Source organism: Musca domestica, unplaced genomic scaffold (assembly GCF_030504385.1).
Source record: "Musca domestica strain aabys unplaced genomic scaffold, Musca_domestica.polishedcontigs.V.1.1 32, whole genome shotgun sequence".
Classification (NCBI taxonomy): Eukaryota; Metazoa; Arthropoda; class Insecta; order Diptera; family Muscidae; genus Musca; species Musca domestica.
Window position 1 is genome coordinate 2,694,242 of NW_026712311.1, and position 16,634 is coordinate 2,710,875.

General features: G+C 33.5%; 1 protein-coding gene across 6 annotated transcripts in view; it reads left to right on the plus strand.

Moving 5' to 3' along the window:
* The window catches only part of LOC101898946 (mucin-4), a 155,280-nt gene extending 141,044 nt beyond the window's left edge, over positions 1-14,236 (plus strand). For 5 of the 6 annotated variants that reach the window (XM_059125120.1, XM_059125124.1, XM_059125125.1 and 2 more), the window contains 2 exons: positions 6,496-6,670; positions 13,313-14,236. In XM_059125120.1, the coding sequence (XP_058981103.1) occupies positions 6,496-6,670; positions 13,313-13,589 (452 nt within the window). In that variant the 3' untranslated portion in view covers positions 13,590-14,236. Of the gene's footprint in view, positions 1-6,118; positions 6,186-6,495; positions 6,671-13,312 lie in introns of those variants that run through there. The other variant, XM_059125123.1, reaches the window with a different exon arrangement.
* Positions 14,237-16,634: the final 2,398 nt, after the last annotated feature.

Here is a 16,634-nt window from a genome sequence, read left to right on the forward strand (position 1 = left end):
CAATCCACAAATCGGAACAATATTCTCAAAGTCACAAACTGCTTTTGAAAGGTCTTCTAAAATGGCGCTCAACGTAATTTCATTTGGGAACTCTAAGAGCCAATTGACAAACAACTGCAATTTGAGGATATCCTGATTTTGTTACTACAAAAAATATTTACGATAATGTGAAATTACTTCAATACCTGATAGCATAGAATAGGACAACGAGAAAATACTTCATCCACAAATCTTTAGAATGTTTCGATTTTTTTCTTTTTTTTTTGTAAATTCCTTTTAGACGCTCTACAGGCATGCACCTGTCCTTCATAGAAGCATTATCATGATGAGCCAGACTGATGTAGAATTTAGTATGAAAACAAAAATAATCGCTTTAATCCACAAATCGGAACCATATTCTTAATTCAGGTGGTTAGAGCTATTTTTTTAATGGCGCCCAACGTAATTTCATTTAGGAACACTATGGGCTAATTGAAAAGAAACTGTAGTTTGAGGATATCCTGATTTTATTACTAAAAAAAATATTTACGATAACGTGAAATTACTTCAATACCTGATAGCCCTTGAATAGAATAACGAGAAAATACTTCATCCACAAATCCTAATAGAGTTTCGAATTTTTGTTGATGTGAAAGCCCTTTAGACACTCGACAGGCATTCACCTGTCCTTGATAGATGCATTATCATGATGAGCCAGACAAATCGGAACCATATTCTCAATTCGGGTTGTTAGAGGTTTTTTATTAATGGCGCCCAACGTAATTTCATTTCAGAGCTCTAAGAGCCAACTGACAAACAATTGCAGTTTGAGGATATCCTGATTTTATTACTATAGAAAATATTTACGATAATGTGAAATTACTTCAATACCTGATAGCCCTTGAATAGGAAAACGAGAAAATACTTCATTCTCAAATCCTAATAGAGTTTCGAATTTTGTTGATATGAATTTCCTTTAGACAACCTCATGATGAGCCAGACTGGCGTAGAATTTAGTACGAAAACCAAATAAATCACTTTAATCCACAAATCGGAACCATATTCTCAATTCAGGTGGTTAGAGGTATTTTTTTTTTTTTTAATGGCGCCCAACGTAATTTCATTTAGAAACACTATGGGCTAATTGGAAAACAACTGCAGTTTGAGCATATCCTGATTTTATTACTACAAAAAATATTTACGATGATGTGAAATTACTTCAATACCTGATAGAATAGAATAGGACAAATCCGAACAGAGTTTCCAATTTTGTTGATGTGAATTCAATTTCGACACCCTACAGGCATGCACCTGTACTTGATAGAAGCATTATCATAATGAGCCAGACTGGCGTAGAATTTAGTATGAGAACAAAATCCACAAATCGGAACCATATTCTCAATTCAGGTGGTTAGAGGTTTTTTTTTAAATGACGGCCAACGTAATTTCATTTAGGAACACTATGGGCTAATTGAAAAACAACTGCAATTTGAGAATATTGTGATTTAATTTGAACAAAAATAATTTTCGATAATGTGAAATTACTTCAATACCTGATAGCCCTGGAATAGGATGACGAGCAAATACTTCATCCCTACAATATGTCTCCACATTACTCTTTTTTCTTTGAAAATCAGAATTAGAAATTACTTCTTCACAAGAGAAAAAAAGGTCAATCGAAAGGTAGCCTGCTAAAGTGACATTAGAAGGAATTTACAAAAATCAAAAATTACTTCAATCCGCAACTCATAATAACGATGGCGCCCAACGTGAATCATTCAATGTATGCCTTCTAACTCCATAAATATTTTTTTAATTTTCAATTCATAGGAAAAATAAGTTAGGGAAAAGTAACTTCTCCCTATTAGGTTGCCAGAGCCCCATTAAACAAATTTTCGATAACGTGAAATTACTTCAATTTACAATTAGAACCCAAGCTCCAAGTTTTTGATTTTTTTCCTTAATGTATGTCCTCATTAGGAACTGTATCAGCTGTTTTCAGATGACAAGTAGACTATGAAGACAAATTTTAAAAATATTTTCTTAATAAGCATCAGGGCTATATACATATTTTTTTTCTGAATTTTTTAAACACATTTCAAGGTTCATCAGAGCGGAAATGTTGGTTTTTTAAATATTTTTAAGAAGCATATGAGCAATAATCGTGAACCAAAAAATGAGGACCGTAATGGTGGATTTTTCAGAATATTTTTGAAGATTCATAGGGTTATAATAGTGGACTTTTAAAATATACAATCATGATTTTTTCGCATTAAAAAAAAACAGTTTTTATTAAAAAAAAGACAATGGCACAGCAGGGTCACAATCTTAGATTTTTTGAAAAATATTTTTGAAGGAGAGGTCTACTTCTAAGAATATATCTTATGAACCGTCAGGTCAATAATTGTCGGTTTTCTAAAAAATATATTTTAACAACCATTAGGTCAATTATTGCAGATTTTTAAGGAGATTTTGCAGATCTTTTAAAGGGTAACTAGGACTTCGACTTTATTTTAAAGGACAACCAGGTCTTTGAGTATGATTTTTTAAGAATACTTTTGAAGGACTACCAATGAAATAATGACGGACTTTCTTAACATTTCTTTTAAGATCATGGATTTTTTAAACAATTTTTTTTTCAAGAAACAAAAAATTATAGCCTTGGATTTTTTAATAGTTTCTTTGAGTTTTATTTTTTTTTTTACGAAGGTTCACCATTCCAAAAATTTTTCTGATCTTTTTTTCAAAATCATCAGGGTCTTAGTCATGGATTTTTGTAAACATTTTTTTTTTTTTCAAAGAACAAAATAGCTATAGTCCTCAATTTTTTACATAATTTCTGTTAAGGATAAGCGGGGTCATAATCGTAAGTTTTAATAAATAATGTGGAGGAACCCAGGGAATATATTTTGAAGCGATTCTTTAAAGAGTTTATAAAAGTTCCAAAATTGTAGATCGAATTTTTGAAGATTATTTTGTAGAACCGTTGTTATTGTTATAGCCTTTCCTACTCATCTCAATTCATCTCAATCGGGTTCTGCTTCTATGTAAGGCCTCAAGAAGAACGCACTGTACGGGTACGGGTTGTGTCCGCAACGGCACTGCAGTTAGCTGAGTAGATTTGGCTGCGCAGCGAAATATGTAGATGCGGCATGTCCTATGGGCCTGTGCCACATGCTAGGAAAATGCTCTGCACATCGCTGTCAATCGGGACCCAATACGAATTTAGGTGGTTGCGCCATCTGGATCTTAACTGAGAAGAATCGTCTAATAGTTCGGTATTGACTCTATATCCTTCCATGACTTTTGAGACCGCTTCAGAGTTGATCTAGAGGCTCTCTTTTATACGTCTGTACCCCTCTCACTAGATTATCAATGTCTTTCCATACGTGCCTGGTCGGAGGTTGTCTATCCAACATTGGAATGACTCTGTCTGTAACATCAATACGAATTTTTGTGGTTGCGCCATCCGGATCTTAACTGAGAATGAGAGAAGAATGTTCTCCTAGTACGGTATTGACTCTATATCCTTCCATGACTTTTGAGACCGCTTCAGAGTGAATACCCAGTTAATCTAGAGGCTCTCTTATACCTCTGTACCTCTCTCTCTAGATTATCAAGATCTTTCCATACGTGCCTGGGTGATTGGAATGGCTCTGTCCGTAACACCCAAGCCGGTATTGCCATGACATCAGTCTATTATGCTGTCACATGCGGTAAGAACTTCGCATCCTTATGTAGATGGTTGACAGGTGTCATTAGGCGGCACCATGCTGCGGTTCTAAGGACGGCATTCTGGCAGTATTGAATATTTTTCCACTGCGTAACACTAACGTTGGCGGACCCCACGGGAGTCGCATACTTTCCACAGACCGGCCTATCGCGTTGTAAAACATGCCCAAGTGCTACCGGCCAGAGACTTGTTCCTACTTCTGAACTTGTCGCAGATTGCTGCGGTATACGCTGACCACTTAAAGAGGCTATCGAATGGGACACCTGAGACCTTGGGATAGTTAGTGGTCGCAATTACAACACCATCGACCTGCAAATTCAAAAATAGCCTTATATTCGGCGGTCTGTTCTGGTTGAGTCCTCTGCTGACATGTGTGAAAATGTTGTGCTATGCAATTTTCGGAATCCTTGTTTATGATCAGCAACTGGAAAACACTCTCTTATGCTGGTTAGGAGTGTCTTTGCTACTGGCGACAAATGTGATATTTCGCTTTCTTCGGGCATTTTGTTTTTCAAAATCTTGAACACTTTGTGGGGGAGGTATCACAAGGAGTCTACCGATATATTCCATCTTCACTGCAGATCTTGTGTTAGTAGAAATAATGGGATGTGTGAAATATGAAGAGAACCGGATGCTTATATCGGATTTAAAAATTGATTTTGGTTATTCAAAATTTTAACCCTTTGTGGGGGAGGTACCAGAAGGGATGATCCGATCTCTATCATCTTTTTAACAGATATTGGGTTGATAGAAATATTCAGATGTACCAAGTCTGGAATGGAATCGGGTTTTATGAGCTTCATGGTTATTCAAAGTGTTGAGCCTTTGTGGGTGAGGTACCAGAAGGAGTGCGCCGATATATTCCATCTTCACACCAGATCTTGGATTAATAAAAATGTTGTGATGTGTATAATTTGAAGAAAATCGGACACTTACATCACATTTTATAAGAGCTGAAATTATTCAAAATTCTGAGCATTTGTGGGGGAGGTACCTGATGGAATGGACCGATATTGTCCATTTTCGCACCTGCTGTAAATATTAAGGTTTTCAAAATTCGAGAAAAATTGGATTTTCGCTTGTCTTTCAGTGCAGTAAAATATTTTCTTTGAAAGTTTGACCTTTTGTGAGGTAGGTAGGTGGACCGATATATTCTATGTTAGCACAGGGTGATAAAAATATTGGGATGCGTGGCATTTGAAGACAATCGGACTATTACTTCTTTTGTGGGGGAGGTACTTGATGGAGTGTACCGACATTGCCCATTTTTGCACCTGTCCTAGCACTGACGCAAATATTAGGATTTGCAGAGTTGAAGCATAATCGGATTATCCTTTCTCTTTCTGTGCAGATAATATATTTTTTGAAAATTTCGATCTTTTGTGGGGGAGGTACCAGAAGGAGTGGACCGATATGGCACATCTCCGAACTCGATCTAAGTTTGATAATAATATTACGATGTATCAAGTTTGGATCAAATCGGATACTAACTTTGAGGGCTATAGTGCGCACCTGCCAGCCACACAGACGGTCGGAAAGAAATCGTTAGATCTACTCCAAATATCCTGAAACGGATTTGGTCCAAAGAGCCTAAAACCATTATTTCGATGAGGCATGTTTTGCCTATACGGCTGGAGGTATAAAAATACCGCTCATAGGAAAGTCGTTATATAGGAGCTTTACGAAGACGTTGTCCTGCAATAGTAATTTTTTGTTATAGGCTCATTGCGAGCTTTAAATACGAAATTTAAAACAAATCCGGTGGAAAAATGTCGCTAATATAATCAAAATACCAAATAAGGGGAGGTGAGGCGTTATATGTTGGCTATATGAAGTCGTGAAGGGTATAAAAATATTTTTTAATGACCTGGGAGGCCGAGACATTTACGATGGCGTGAAATTACTTCAATACTTTAAGATCCAATATTTGTTGGCATTTTTATGAGTTCCAATTCTTTTGGAGGATTAGAGATCCCCTTTTTTCAAGTTGTCTTTAAGGAAACATTTTCAAGGATTTCTTAAAAAAAAAATAATCACACTTCAAGACAAGCATCAGGTGTAGATTTCTAAGGAAAAATCTAGGTTTTTGGCAAAAAATTTCAAAGATTTTTAAAAATATATATTTTAAGCCTTCCGTAGACAACTTTCTGAATTTTTAACAAAATTTCCCAAAAGATTAAGATAGGTGATTTTCCTTCCCTACTTTGACTTTCGAATTGTCATACCAAAAAAAGGCTCGTGGTCCATAATGTAACTATTTTCTTAAAAAAATTATTCGAAATTAAATCGCGTTTCCTAGATCCCCACATTGGGCGCCAGCTTCAAATTCCGTCTATTTATTTTTATTTATATATCGTTTTGCTTTTTTTTATTTATGCCATATATTTGTATATTCTCTTTTTACAGAGCTACTGGTTCTGGGCCTATTGATAATGGGTGCCACACAGCCAACAGATTTGCACAAGCGTTTTAGGTTAGAATCCAAAAAAAAAAATAAAAAATATAACCTCAAATAACTTCAAGAAAAAAAAATATTTTACGCACGCACGCACTTTTCCCACACCTTGAGCAACACCATTTCCTTTTTTTCTAGAATCAAAAAAAAATTCACGCACCCAAGCACTTGAAATAAATCCCCCTTGAATTAAAATATAAATAACGAAGGAAGCTTTTTTTGAGAGAATAAAAAAATAACAAAAAAATATTGAAATTTTCAGAAATTGATTTTAACAAAAAAAAGGGTTTTTCGAATAAAAATTAATATTTTTTTTTCTATTCCACAGCTCACTCCAGTCGCTCAACATCCCAACAACGCCATGAACGCAGCGCCACCACCATCACCACAACGACAACATCTAGCCACACAACAACAGCGCCATCTTCATCTAATGACCCCGACAGGCATCACAGCAGGTCTGGCAGCAAAACGAAGGCCGTGACCTCAACGGAAAATACGACGTACGTAAGCGTAACGAATTTAGCAAACGAAGAAATTTTAGAACATAACGAAGCGAGAGAAGTTATAGCCACGCACTCTTCCACGGCTGCTGCTGGCGAGAGAGAGGAAACGAGAGAAGAGAGAATTACCAACGAAGCGGCAAAAGATAATGAAAAAATACCGCCACCAAAACCTCCGCGCAAGAAACGCAAACAATCCCTAATTCCCATTGCCATACCCAGCAAACCTGAGCGTATTCCTCCCCAGCCTCCGGCTCAATCCTCCCCCTCCAATGACTCTCCCACCTATGAGTATAAACTAAAATCGAAAATAATACCACCCACCTATTCGAATCAGAGTACTTTGCGTAAAAGTTCGCTACCACGGCCAACGAGTCGCCTGGCTTTGCTAAACCGTCCACGGAAATCCTCACAAAAGTCCATACACTCGACATCCTCCTCCTTTGCCTTCCTACCCTATTTGCCGGCCAAACGTAATTCCGATGTTAGTCATGTCTATGACAATTACATGTTGTATGCCGTTCCGGCGGCCATTAATACCAAAGCCTATCAGCAGAATTTAGTCAATGATCATGCCCAGCTGTTTGGGTCGGCGGGTGGGAATCGCCATCATCATCAGCATGGATATGGTGGCAAGGCAATGAGGCGGCGAACTGTGCGTAGCACGGTTTCAACGCATCAGCCATTTGGCATTTGTACATGTTCATAGTTCTGAGGAGAGAGAGAGAACGAGAGAGAAAGGCATTCTCTCTTCTCTTCTCCCCCCAAAAGATACTCGCATAGAAACTTCTCTTTTTTTGGCACAAAATTCCTTAAACTACCTCATTGCTTCTCCCCCCTCCCCTTCACCTTAAAATACAGAAACCTCAACTAACCCCCCGAATTAGCCTTCCCTATACCACCCCCAAACTCTTCCCCGTTTTTTATGTAATCACCTCCATCACACCAGCACCTTTTGTGTTTTTAACGAAAATTTCCCATTCGAACGAAACGGAATTCAAAATTCAACATTTCGACCTGGAAGAAAAACCCTCAAAAAATCTGCACAACTTCCTACTCATCTCTCTTGCACACATGCACACACACACTGAAATTTTGCAACTCGTTACCTATTTTTTTTGGATACATTTTTACTTTTTCACAGTGTAAGAAAATGGAAAATTTTTTTATTATATTTTTTTCGTAGATTCTCTTCTTCTTCTTAGAGTAGCTTGTAGTGTAGTTTCTCTCATTCTTATTTTAGTTGTGATTTTCTAACTAAAGTTTTAAGGTTCTACATAATTAACCTTCATACCTTTCTTTCGTAGATTTCAAGCTAACCTAACAAAAAAAAAACATTTTCTTCTTTTTCATTTTCATTGGAAAAAATAACAAAAATTAACAAAAAATTCGTTATTTAGGTCATTAATGCCACAGGCCAACGTTGGGCGCCATTTATCAAATTTGGCAAAAAGTCAAAAAAAAAACACTGCAAAATTTATAAAACTGTGACAGGTAGTATTAAAAATTATATATATATATCTAGCTCATAACTCAAATGATTCTATCCAAATTTTCCTGAATTTGTTTTTGAGTTCCACGTTGGGCGCCATTTTTAATTTATTCATACCCTAAACTTGCTTTTAATTTTCGAACAGAGATAAGTGGTGTGAAAATTGATTTCAAAAATGGCAAATATGTTCTACGTACAGCATTTGAAACAAATTCTTCTTTGAAGCCAATACATTGAGTTCCAACGTTGGGCGCCACTTCTGATAATTTTAACAAGATTTGTAATTAAATCCAACAACCACATTGATTTCCAATTCTTATGGTTCAGCTATTATAAAACTACCAAATTTCACGTTTATTTTAACAGATTGTTTCAATGGACCCTCCATTGGGCGCCATTCCATAATACTAAACATACATATTGGGGGCCATTAATTTAAAAGCAAAAATAGCATCTACGAATATGTAAATTGACAATTTTTAAAATATTTGAAGATTTTTGGGTGGTTATACAGAAATACCATCCGATGACCCCACGTTGGGCGCCATTTATTTAAGGAAATTTTCAAAATTCAATAATCACAATAATTTTCAATGCTCAGCGTTCAGGTATTATTCTGAATATGAATATGTGAAAATTCCATTCGTCGACCCACGTTGGGCGCCATTTTTTAAGGGAAATTTTTAAAATTCAGCAATCCCATTAATTTGCAATTCTCAGCGTTTAATAGACATCGCGTGTTGAGCACAAAAAAAAATAAAATATTTATTTTCAATTTTACGGGTTCATAAGAACTGTTGAGATTTCAATGGATTGGGCGCCATTTATTAAAAAAATAATTTTTAATGATTCGATGGTAGATTTTTTGGTGAATATGAAGTCAGTTTTATCCGTTCAACCAACATTGGGCGCTATTATTTAAAAAAAAACATTTTGAACTTCTTTTGGGATCTCTGAAAAATTATTTCCAAAATTCACGTTTGAAAGCCTTCGTGGACTTCTGGAAAGCCCTTTGAACATTTCTTTGAAAACTAAAAAAAATCCAAATTTAAAAGCCTTTGTCGATCACTGAAAAACTCTTTAAAAATCCACGTTTGAAAGCCTTTGGGGATCTTTGAAAAATTCTTTAAAAAATCACGTTTGAAGGGTCCCTAAAAAATCCAAGTTAAATGCGTCGAAAAATTATTAAAAAAAATTTTCCTTGGGAATCCCTGAAAAACTCATTAAAACTCCACGTGTCAAAGCCTTTGGGGATCTCAAAAAAAATCAATTTTACGGGTTTATAAGAACTGTCGGGGTTTCGGTTAATATTTGGGAGTTCCTTCACTTGACCCCGCAATGTGCGCCATTGAAAAAAAAAAAAAACTTTTGAAAGATTTTATTGATAAAGAAAATTACATCCATTCAAACAACGTTGGGCGCCATTGGTTTAGAGAACATTTTGAACTTCTCTTGGGATATCTGAAAAATTATTGAAAAATCCACCTTTGAAAGACTTCGGTTTTCTCTGGAAAACTCCTTTAAAATCGTATTTAAAGCCTTTCAATATTTCTTTAAAAATGAAAAATCTAAACTTAAAAGCCTTTGGGGATCACTGAAAAACTCTTTAAAAATCCAAGTTTAAAGGGCTCTGGGGATCTCAAAAAAATTATTTAAGAAAAAATCACGTTTGGAGACCTTCGGTATCCCTAAAATATTTTAAAAACTCCTCGTTGTTAGGCCTCCGGAAATCTCTGAAAAAAAATTTAAAAAATCCACGTTTGAAGGTTTTTTGGGAAACTTTGAAAAAAAAAAAATTAAAAAACCACGTTTGAAGGCCTTTGGGTGTCTCTGATTTTTTTTTAAATCCATATTTAAAAGCCTTTGGAAATCACTACAAATAATATTTTAAAAAACCTAGTTCTTTGGCCTTTGGGATCTCTAAAAAAAATCTTAAAAAAATCCACGTTTAAAAGCCTTTGGGAATATCTGAACATTTCTTTTAAACCCCCCTCTTTTAAAATCCACGTTTGAAGGGCTTTGGGGATCTGTAAAAAATTCTTTGAACAAATAACTTGAGATCCCTAAAAAGTACTTTAAAAAATCCAAGTTTAAAGGCCTTTGGGGACCTCGAAAAACTATTAAAAATATGCCTGGGAATTCCTGAAAATCTATTAAGAACTCCACGTTTGAATGCTTTTGGAGATCTCTATAATTAAAAAAATCTTCTTTAAATCCATTTGGGGATCTCTAAAAATACTTTAAAAGATCAAAGTTTAAAGGCCTTTGGGAATCAATGAAAAAATTCTTTAAAAAATTCACGTTTCTGGGCCTTTGGGAAAATCGTCAAAAAATCCACGTTTCTGGGCCTTTGGGAAAATTATTAAAAAATCCACGTTTGAAGGCCTTTGGAAATCTATGAAAAATTCTATAAAAATCTACGTTTCTAGGTCTTTGGGGAATTCTGAAAAATTCTATAAAAATCTACGTTTCTAGGTCTTTGGGGAATTCTGAAAAATTCTATAAAAATCTACGTTTCTAGGTCTTTGGGGAATTCTGAAAAATTCTATAAAAATCTACGTTTCTAGGTCTTTGGGGAATTCTGAAAAATTCTATAAAAATCTACGTTTCTAGGTCTTTGGGGAATTCTGAAAAATTCTATAAAAATCTACGTTTCTAGGTCTTTGGGGAATTCTGAAAAATTCTATAAAAATCTACGTTTCTAGGTCTTTGGGGAATTCTGAAAAATTCTATAAAAATCTACGTTTCTAGGTCTTTGGGGAATTCTGAAAAATTCTATAAAAATCTACGTTTCTAGGTCTTTGGGGAATTCTGAAAAATTCTTTAAAAAATCCACGTTTCTTGGCCTTTGGGAATCACTGAAAAATTCCTTAAAAAATCCCCGTTTGAAGGCCATCTCTAAAAAATTCTTTAAAAAATCCACGTTTGAAGGCCATCTCTAAAAATTTCTTTAAAAAATCCACGTTTTATGCCTTCGAAAATATCTGAAAATTTCTTTAAAAAATCCACGTTTTATGCCTTCGAAAATATCTGAAAATTTCTTTAAAAAATCCACGTTTTATGCCTTCGAAAATATCTGAAAATTTCTTTAAAAAATCCACGTTTTATGCCTTCGAAAATATCTGAAAATTTCTTTAAAAAATCCACGTTTTATGCCTTCGAAAATATCTGAAAATTTCTTTAAAAAATCCACGTTTTATGCCTTCGAAAATATCTGAAAATTTCTTTAAAAAATCCACGTTTTATGCCTTCGAAAATATCTGAAAATGTCTTTAAAAAATCCACGTTTTATGCCTTCGAAAATATCTGAAAATTTCTTTAAAAAATCCACGTTTTATGCCTTCGAAAATATCTGAAAATTTCTTTAAAAAATCCACGTTTTATGCCTTCGAAAATATCTGAAAATGTCTTTAAAAAATCCACGTTTTATGCCTTCGAAAATATCTGAAAATTTCTTTAAAAAATCCACGTTTTATGCCTTCGAAAATATCTGAAAATTTCTTTAAAAAATCCACGTTTTATGCCTTCGAAAATATCTGAAATTTTCTTTAAAAAATCCACGTTTTATGCCTTCGAAAATATCTGAAAATTTCTTTAAAAAATCCACGTTTTATGCCTTCGAAAATATCTGAAAATTTCTTTAAAAAATCCACGTTTTATGCCTTCGAAAATATCTGAAAATTTCTTTAAAAAATCCACGTTTTATGCCTTCGAAAATATCTGAAAATTTCTTTAAAAAATCCACGTTTAAAGGCCTTTGGAGATCTCAGAAAAATTCTTTAAAAAATCCACGTTTAAAGGCCTTTGGAGATCTCAGAAAAATTCTTTAAAAAATCCACGTTTAAAGGCCTTTGGAGATCTCAGAAAAATTCTTTAAAAAATCCACGTTTAAAGGCCTTTGGAGATCTCTGAAAAATTCTTTAAAAAATCCACGTTTAAAGGCCTTTGGAGATCTCAGAAAAATTCTTTAAAAAATCCACGTTTAAAGGCCTTTGGAGATCTCAGAAAAATTCTTTAAAAAATCCACGTTTAAAGGCCTTTTGGAGATCTCAGAAAAATTCTTTAAAAAATCCACGTTTTATGCCTTCGAAAATATCTGAAAATTTCTTTAAAAAATCCACGTTTAAAGGCCTTTGGAGATCTCAGAAAAATTCTTTAAAAAATCCACGTTTTATGCCTTCGAAAATATCTGAAAATTTCTTTAAAAAATCCACGTTTAAAGGCCTTTGGAGATCTCAGAAAAATTCTTTAAAAAATCCACGTTTAAAGGCCTTTGGAGATCTCAGAAAAATTCTTTAAAAAATCCACGTTTAAAGGCCTTTGGAGATCTCAGAAAAATTCTTTAAAAAATCCACGTTTAAAAATCAATGGAGGATCTCCCAAAAAATTAAAAAAAAATCTCGTTTAAAGAATCTCTGAAAAATTCTTAAAACAAAAACTGAACTGATCTAAAAAAAATTAAATCTACATTTGAAGGCCCTTTCGGTCTATACAAAAAAAGTTTAAAGACTTTGGTGGACCTATAAAAAAATCTTTAAAAAATCCACATTTTAAAGCTTTTTGAGGATCTTTAAAAAAATATAAAAATCCCTTTGCGTTCTCATGGAGGACTCAAAGATCTTTTTATAAAGAAATGTTTTTAAATAAAATCTAGAATTATTTTGAAAGTCTTACACATTTGCCAGCACGAATTTCTTAAGCTCTCTTTAGTGGGAAGTGCCCCACGTTGGGCGCCATTTCAACCATTAACACCATATTCATACAATTAACGACTAAATATTATCAATTAAAATAAAACTAACATTTCCTAATGGACTATGAACATGTAGCTTATTGTATTAGCACATACATATATGTATCTATATATGTATATGCCTACCTTTACCTCGAACTTCCATTGTATCTACGTTGATTCCTCTCATCTCTCCTGTATCTAGAAATGTATTTTCTCCAAAATATCTACTCTCCTCGTCATGCTCCTACTGTAGTCGACAATAACATTTGTGGTTTCATCGATATCTTCCAAAAAAAAAACCAACAACAACAACACTTTTCTCTCAGTAGTTACGACTCTAGAGTTTTAAAAATAACCGAATTTTGAAATTGATTGATTTAATTATTTTTTTAATTTTTTTTTTCGATTTTTCCAGCCAGAGTAAAAATTCCCAACAACGTCAACAGCAACAGCAGCAGCAACATCATCATCATCGCCCAAACCATTCCTCCTCCGCCTCATCATCCAAAGAACGTTCCAGAGAACATGCAAAAGACCCCACCTTAGTATCCGAACGAAAGCAAAAATCTGCAAAGACTCCTACGGAGGTCATAACCAAGACCCATGAACATGTCTATGGTCTGAAATCGGCCATAATAAAGACCACAACGAAACTACGTGAAAAATCTCGAGCTCGCAAGGAAAAGAAATGAACAACGAAAAATTAACCAATTCCTAAAACCACTGGAAATCGACATGCCCGCAAACAGGGACCCGCTCTACTCCCTGTTATCTGCCACCCTAATATACATTCAAATGCTAATCCATGACTTATTTTATAAAAATAAATAATATTTTTTTTTTAATTAAATACTAATTTTACTCACTCGCACTTATTGACTTAACCTAGAAATATTTGAATTATTATTATTACGTTTTTAATTTCGACAACAACATAAACAAAGTATTAATTAATTAAACAATTATTTCTTGTATTATTTTTTTTTGTATTATTATTAACCTCTACATGATACTCATATTTTATGAATTTTATTTCGATGCCTAGAATTTTAAGATTTTGTTTTTTTTTTTGTGTATTTTTATGTGTTTTCAAATGTCAAGCAAAACATCCGATTTTGCCTTAAAGTACTTTTTGTGTTTAAGAGAGTGTGTTATGGTTTAGAAATGTTTTTTTGTAAAACAAAAATAAGAAAGAAATTTTGAAGAAAAAAAAATCAAATCAAAGCAAAAACAAGAGTTTTTGCTTTTTAGCACTTTAAGTTTTGTGGAGAATCTCCCCAAATCTCACCCACTTAAATTATTTAATAAAATATTAATAAATTTTTTGAAAAAATAAAAACAGAGATTTTTTATTTAAAAAAAAGCTATTAAATCAAAAAATAAAACTTTTAAATAATTTCTTAAAAAATTCATGTTTGTGAATCTCTGGAAAATCATAAAAAAATCCGCCTTTTAAGATCTTTGGGAAACTCTGAAAAATTCTTTAAAAATCCATGTTTAAAGGCCTTTGGCGATCTCTGGAAAAATTCTTTAAAAAATTCACGTTTAAGGGCCTTTGGGAATCTCTGAAAATTTCTTTAAAAAATCCACGTTTCTAGGCCTTTGGGAATCTCTGAAAATTTCTTTAAAAAATCCACGTTTCTAAGCCTTTGGGAATCGCTGAAAAATTCCTTAAAAAATTCACATTTGAAGGTCTTTGGGGATCACTGAAAAATTCTTTAAAAAATCCACGTTTCTAAGCCTTTGGGAATCACTGAAAAATTCTTTAAAATATCCACGTTTCTAGGCCTTTGGGAAACTCTAAAAAATTCTTTAAAAAATCCATGTTTCTAGTCCTTTGGGAAACTCTAAAAAATTCTTCAAAAATCCACGTTTGAAAGCCATTGGGAATCACTGAAAAATTCTTTAAAAAATCCATGTTTCCATGCCTTTGGGAATCACTGAAAAATTCTTTAAAAAATCCACGTTTCTAGGCCTTTGGAAAACTCTGAAAAAAATCCACGTTTAAAGGCTTTTGGGAAATTTTGAACAATTCTTTAAAAAATCCACGTTTAAAGGTCTTTGGAGATCTCTGAAAAATTCTTTAAAAATCCACGTTTAAAGGTCTTTGGAAATATCTGTAAAATTCTTTAAAAAACCCACGTTTAAAGGTCTTTGGAGATCTCTGAAAAATTCTTTAAAAAACCCACGTTTAAAGGTCTTTGGAGATCTCTGAAAAATTCTTTACAAATTCCACGTTTCTAGGCCTTTGGAGATCTCTGAAAAATTCCTCAAAACAACCACGTTTTAAGAACTTTGGGAAACTCAGAAAAAATCTTTAAAAAATCCACGTTTAAGGGGCTTTGGGAATTTTTGAAAAATTCTTTAAAAATCCACGTTTAAGGGGCTTTGGGAGTTTTTGAAAAATTCTTTAAAAAATCCACGTTTCTAGGCCTTTGGGAATCTGTGAAAAAATCTTTAAAAAAATCCACGTTTAAGGGGCTTTGGGTATTTTATAAAAATTCTTTAAAAATCCACGTTTAAGGGGCTTTGGGAATTTTTGAAAAATTCTTTAAAAATCCACGTTTAAAGGGCTTTGGGAGTTTTTGAAAAATTCTTTAAAAAATCCACGTTTAAAGGGCTTTGGGAATTTTTGAAAAATTCTTTAAAAAATCCACGTTTAAAGGGCTTTGGGAATTTTTGAAAAATTCTTTAAAAAATCCACGTTTAAAGGGCTTTGGGAATCTCTGAAAAATTCTTTAAAAAATCCACGTTTCTAGGCCTTTGGGAATCTCTGAAAAATTCTTTAAAAAATCCACGTTTCTAGGCCTTTGGGAATCATTAAAAAAAAATCTTCAAAAATCCTCGTTTGAAGGCTTTGGAGATCACTGAAAAATTATTTAAAAAATTGTTAGAAATTCCACGTTTCTAAGCCTTTGGGAATCACTAAAAATGCTTTAAAAAATCCACGTTTAAAGGGCTTTGGGAATTTTTGAAAAATTCTTTAAAAAATCCACGTTTAAAGGGCTTTGGGAATTTTTGAAAAATTCTTTAAAAAATCCACGTTTAAAGGGCTTTGGGAATTTTTCAAAAATTCTTTAAAAAATCCACGTTTCTAGGCCTTTGGAGATCACTGAAAAATTCTTTAAAAAATCCACGTTTAAAGGGCTTTGGGAATTTTTCAAAAATTCTTTAAAAAATCCACATTTCTAGGCCTTTGGAGATCACTGAAAAATTCTTTAAAAAATCCACGTTTAAAGGGCTTTGGGAATTTTTCAAAAATTCTTTAAAAAATCCACGTTTCTAGGCCTTTGGAGATCACTGAAAAATTCCTTAAAAAATCCACGTTTAAAGGCCTTTGGGTATCTGAGAAAAACTCTTTAAAAAATTCACGTTTAAAGACCTTTGGATATCTCTGAAAAATTCTTTAAAAAATCCACGTTTTAAGGTCTTTGGATATCTCTGAAAAATTCTTTAAAAAATCCACGTTTGTAGGCTTTAGGGAATCTCTGAAAAATTCTTTAAAAAATCCACGTTTGTAGGCCTTTGGGAATCTCTGAAAAATTCTTTAAAAAATCCACGTTTGTAGGTCTTTGGGAAAAATGAAAAATTCTTTAAAAAATCCACGTTTCTATGCCTTTGGGAATCACTGAAAAATTCTTTAAAAAATCCACGTTTCTATGCCTTTGGGAATCACTGAAAAATTCTTTAAGAAATTCACGTTTGAAGACCTTTGGAAAACTCTGAAAAATTCTATA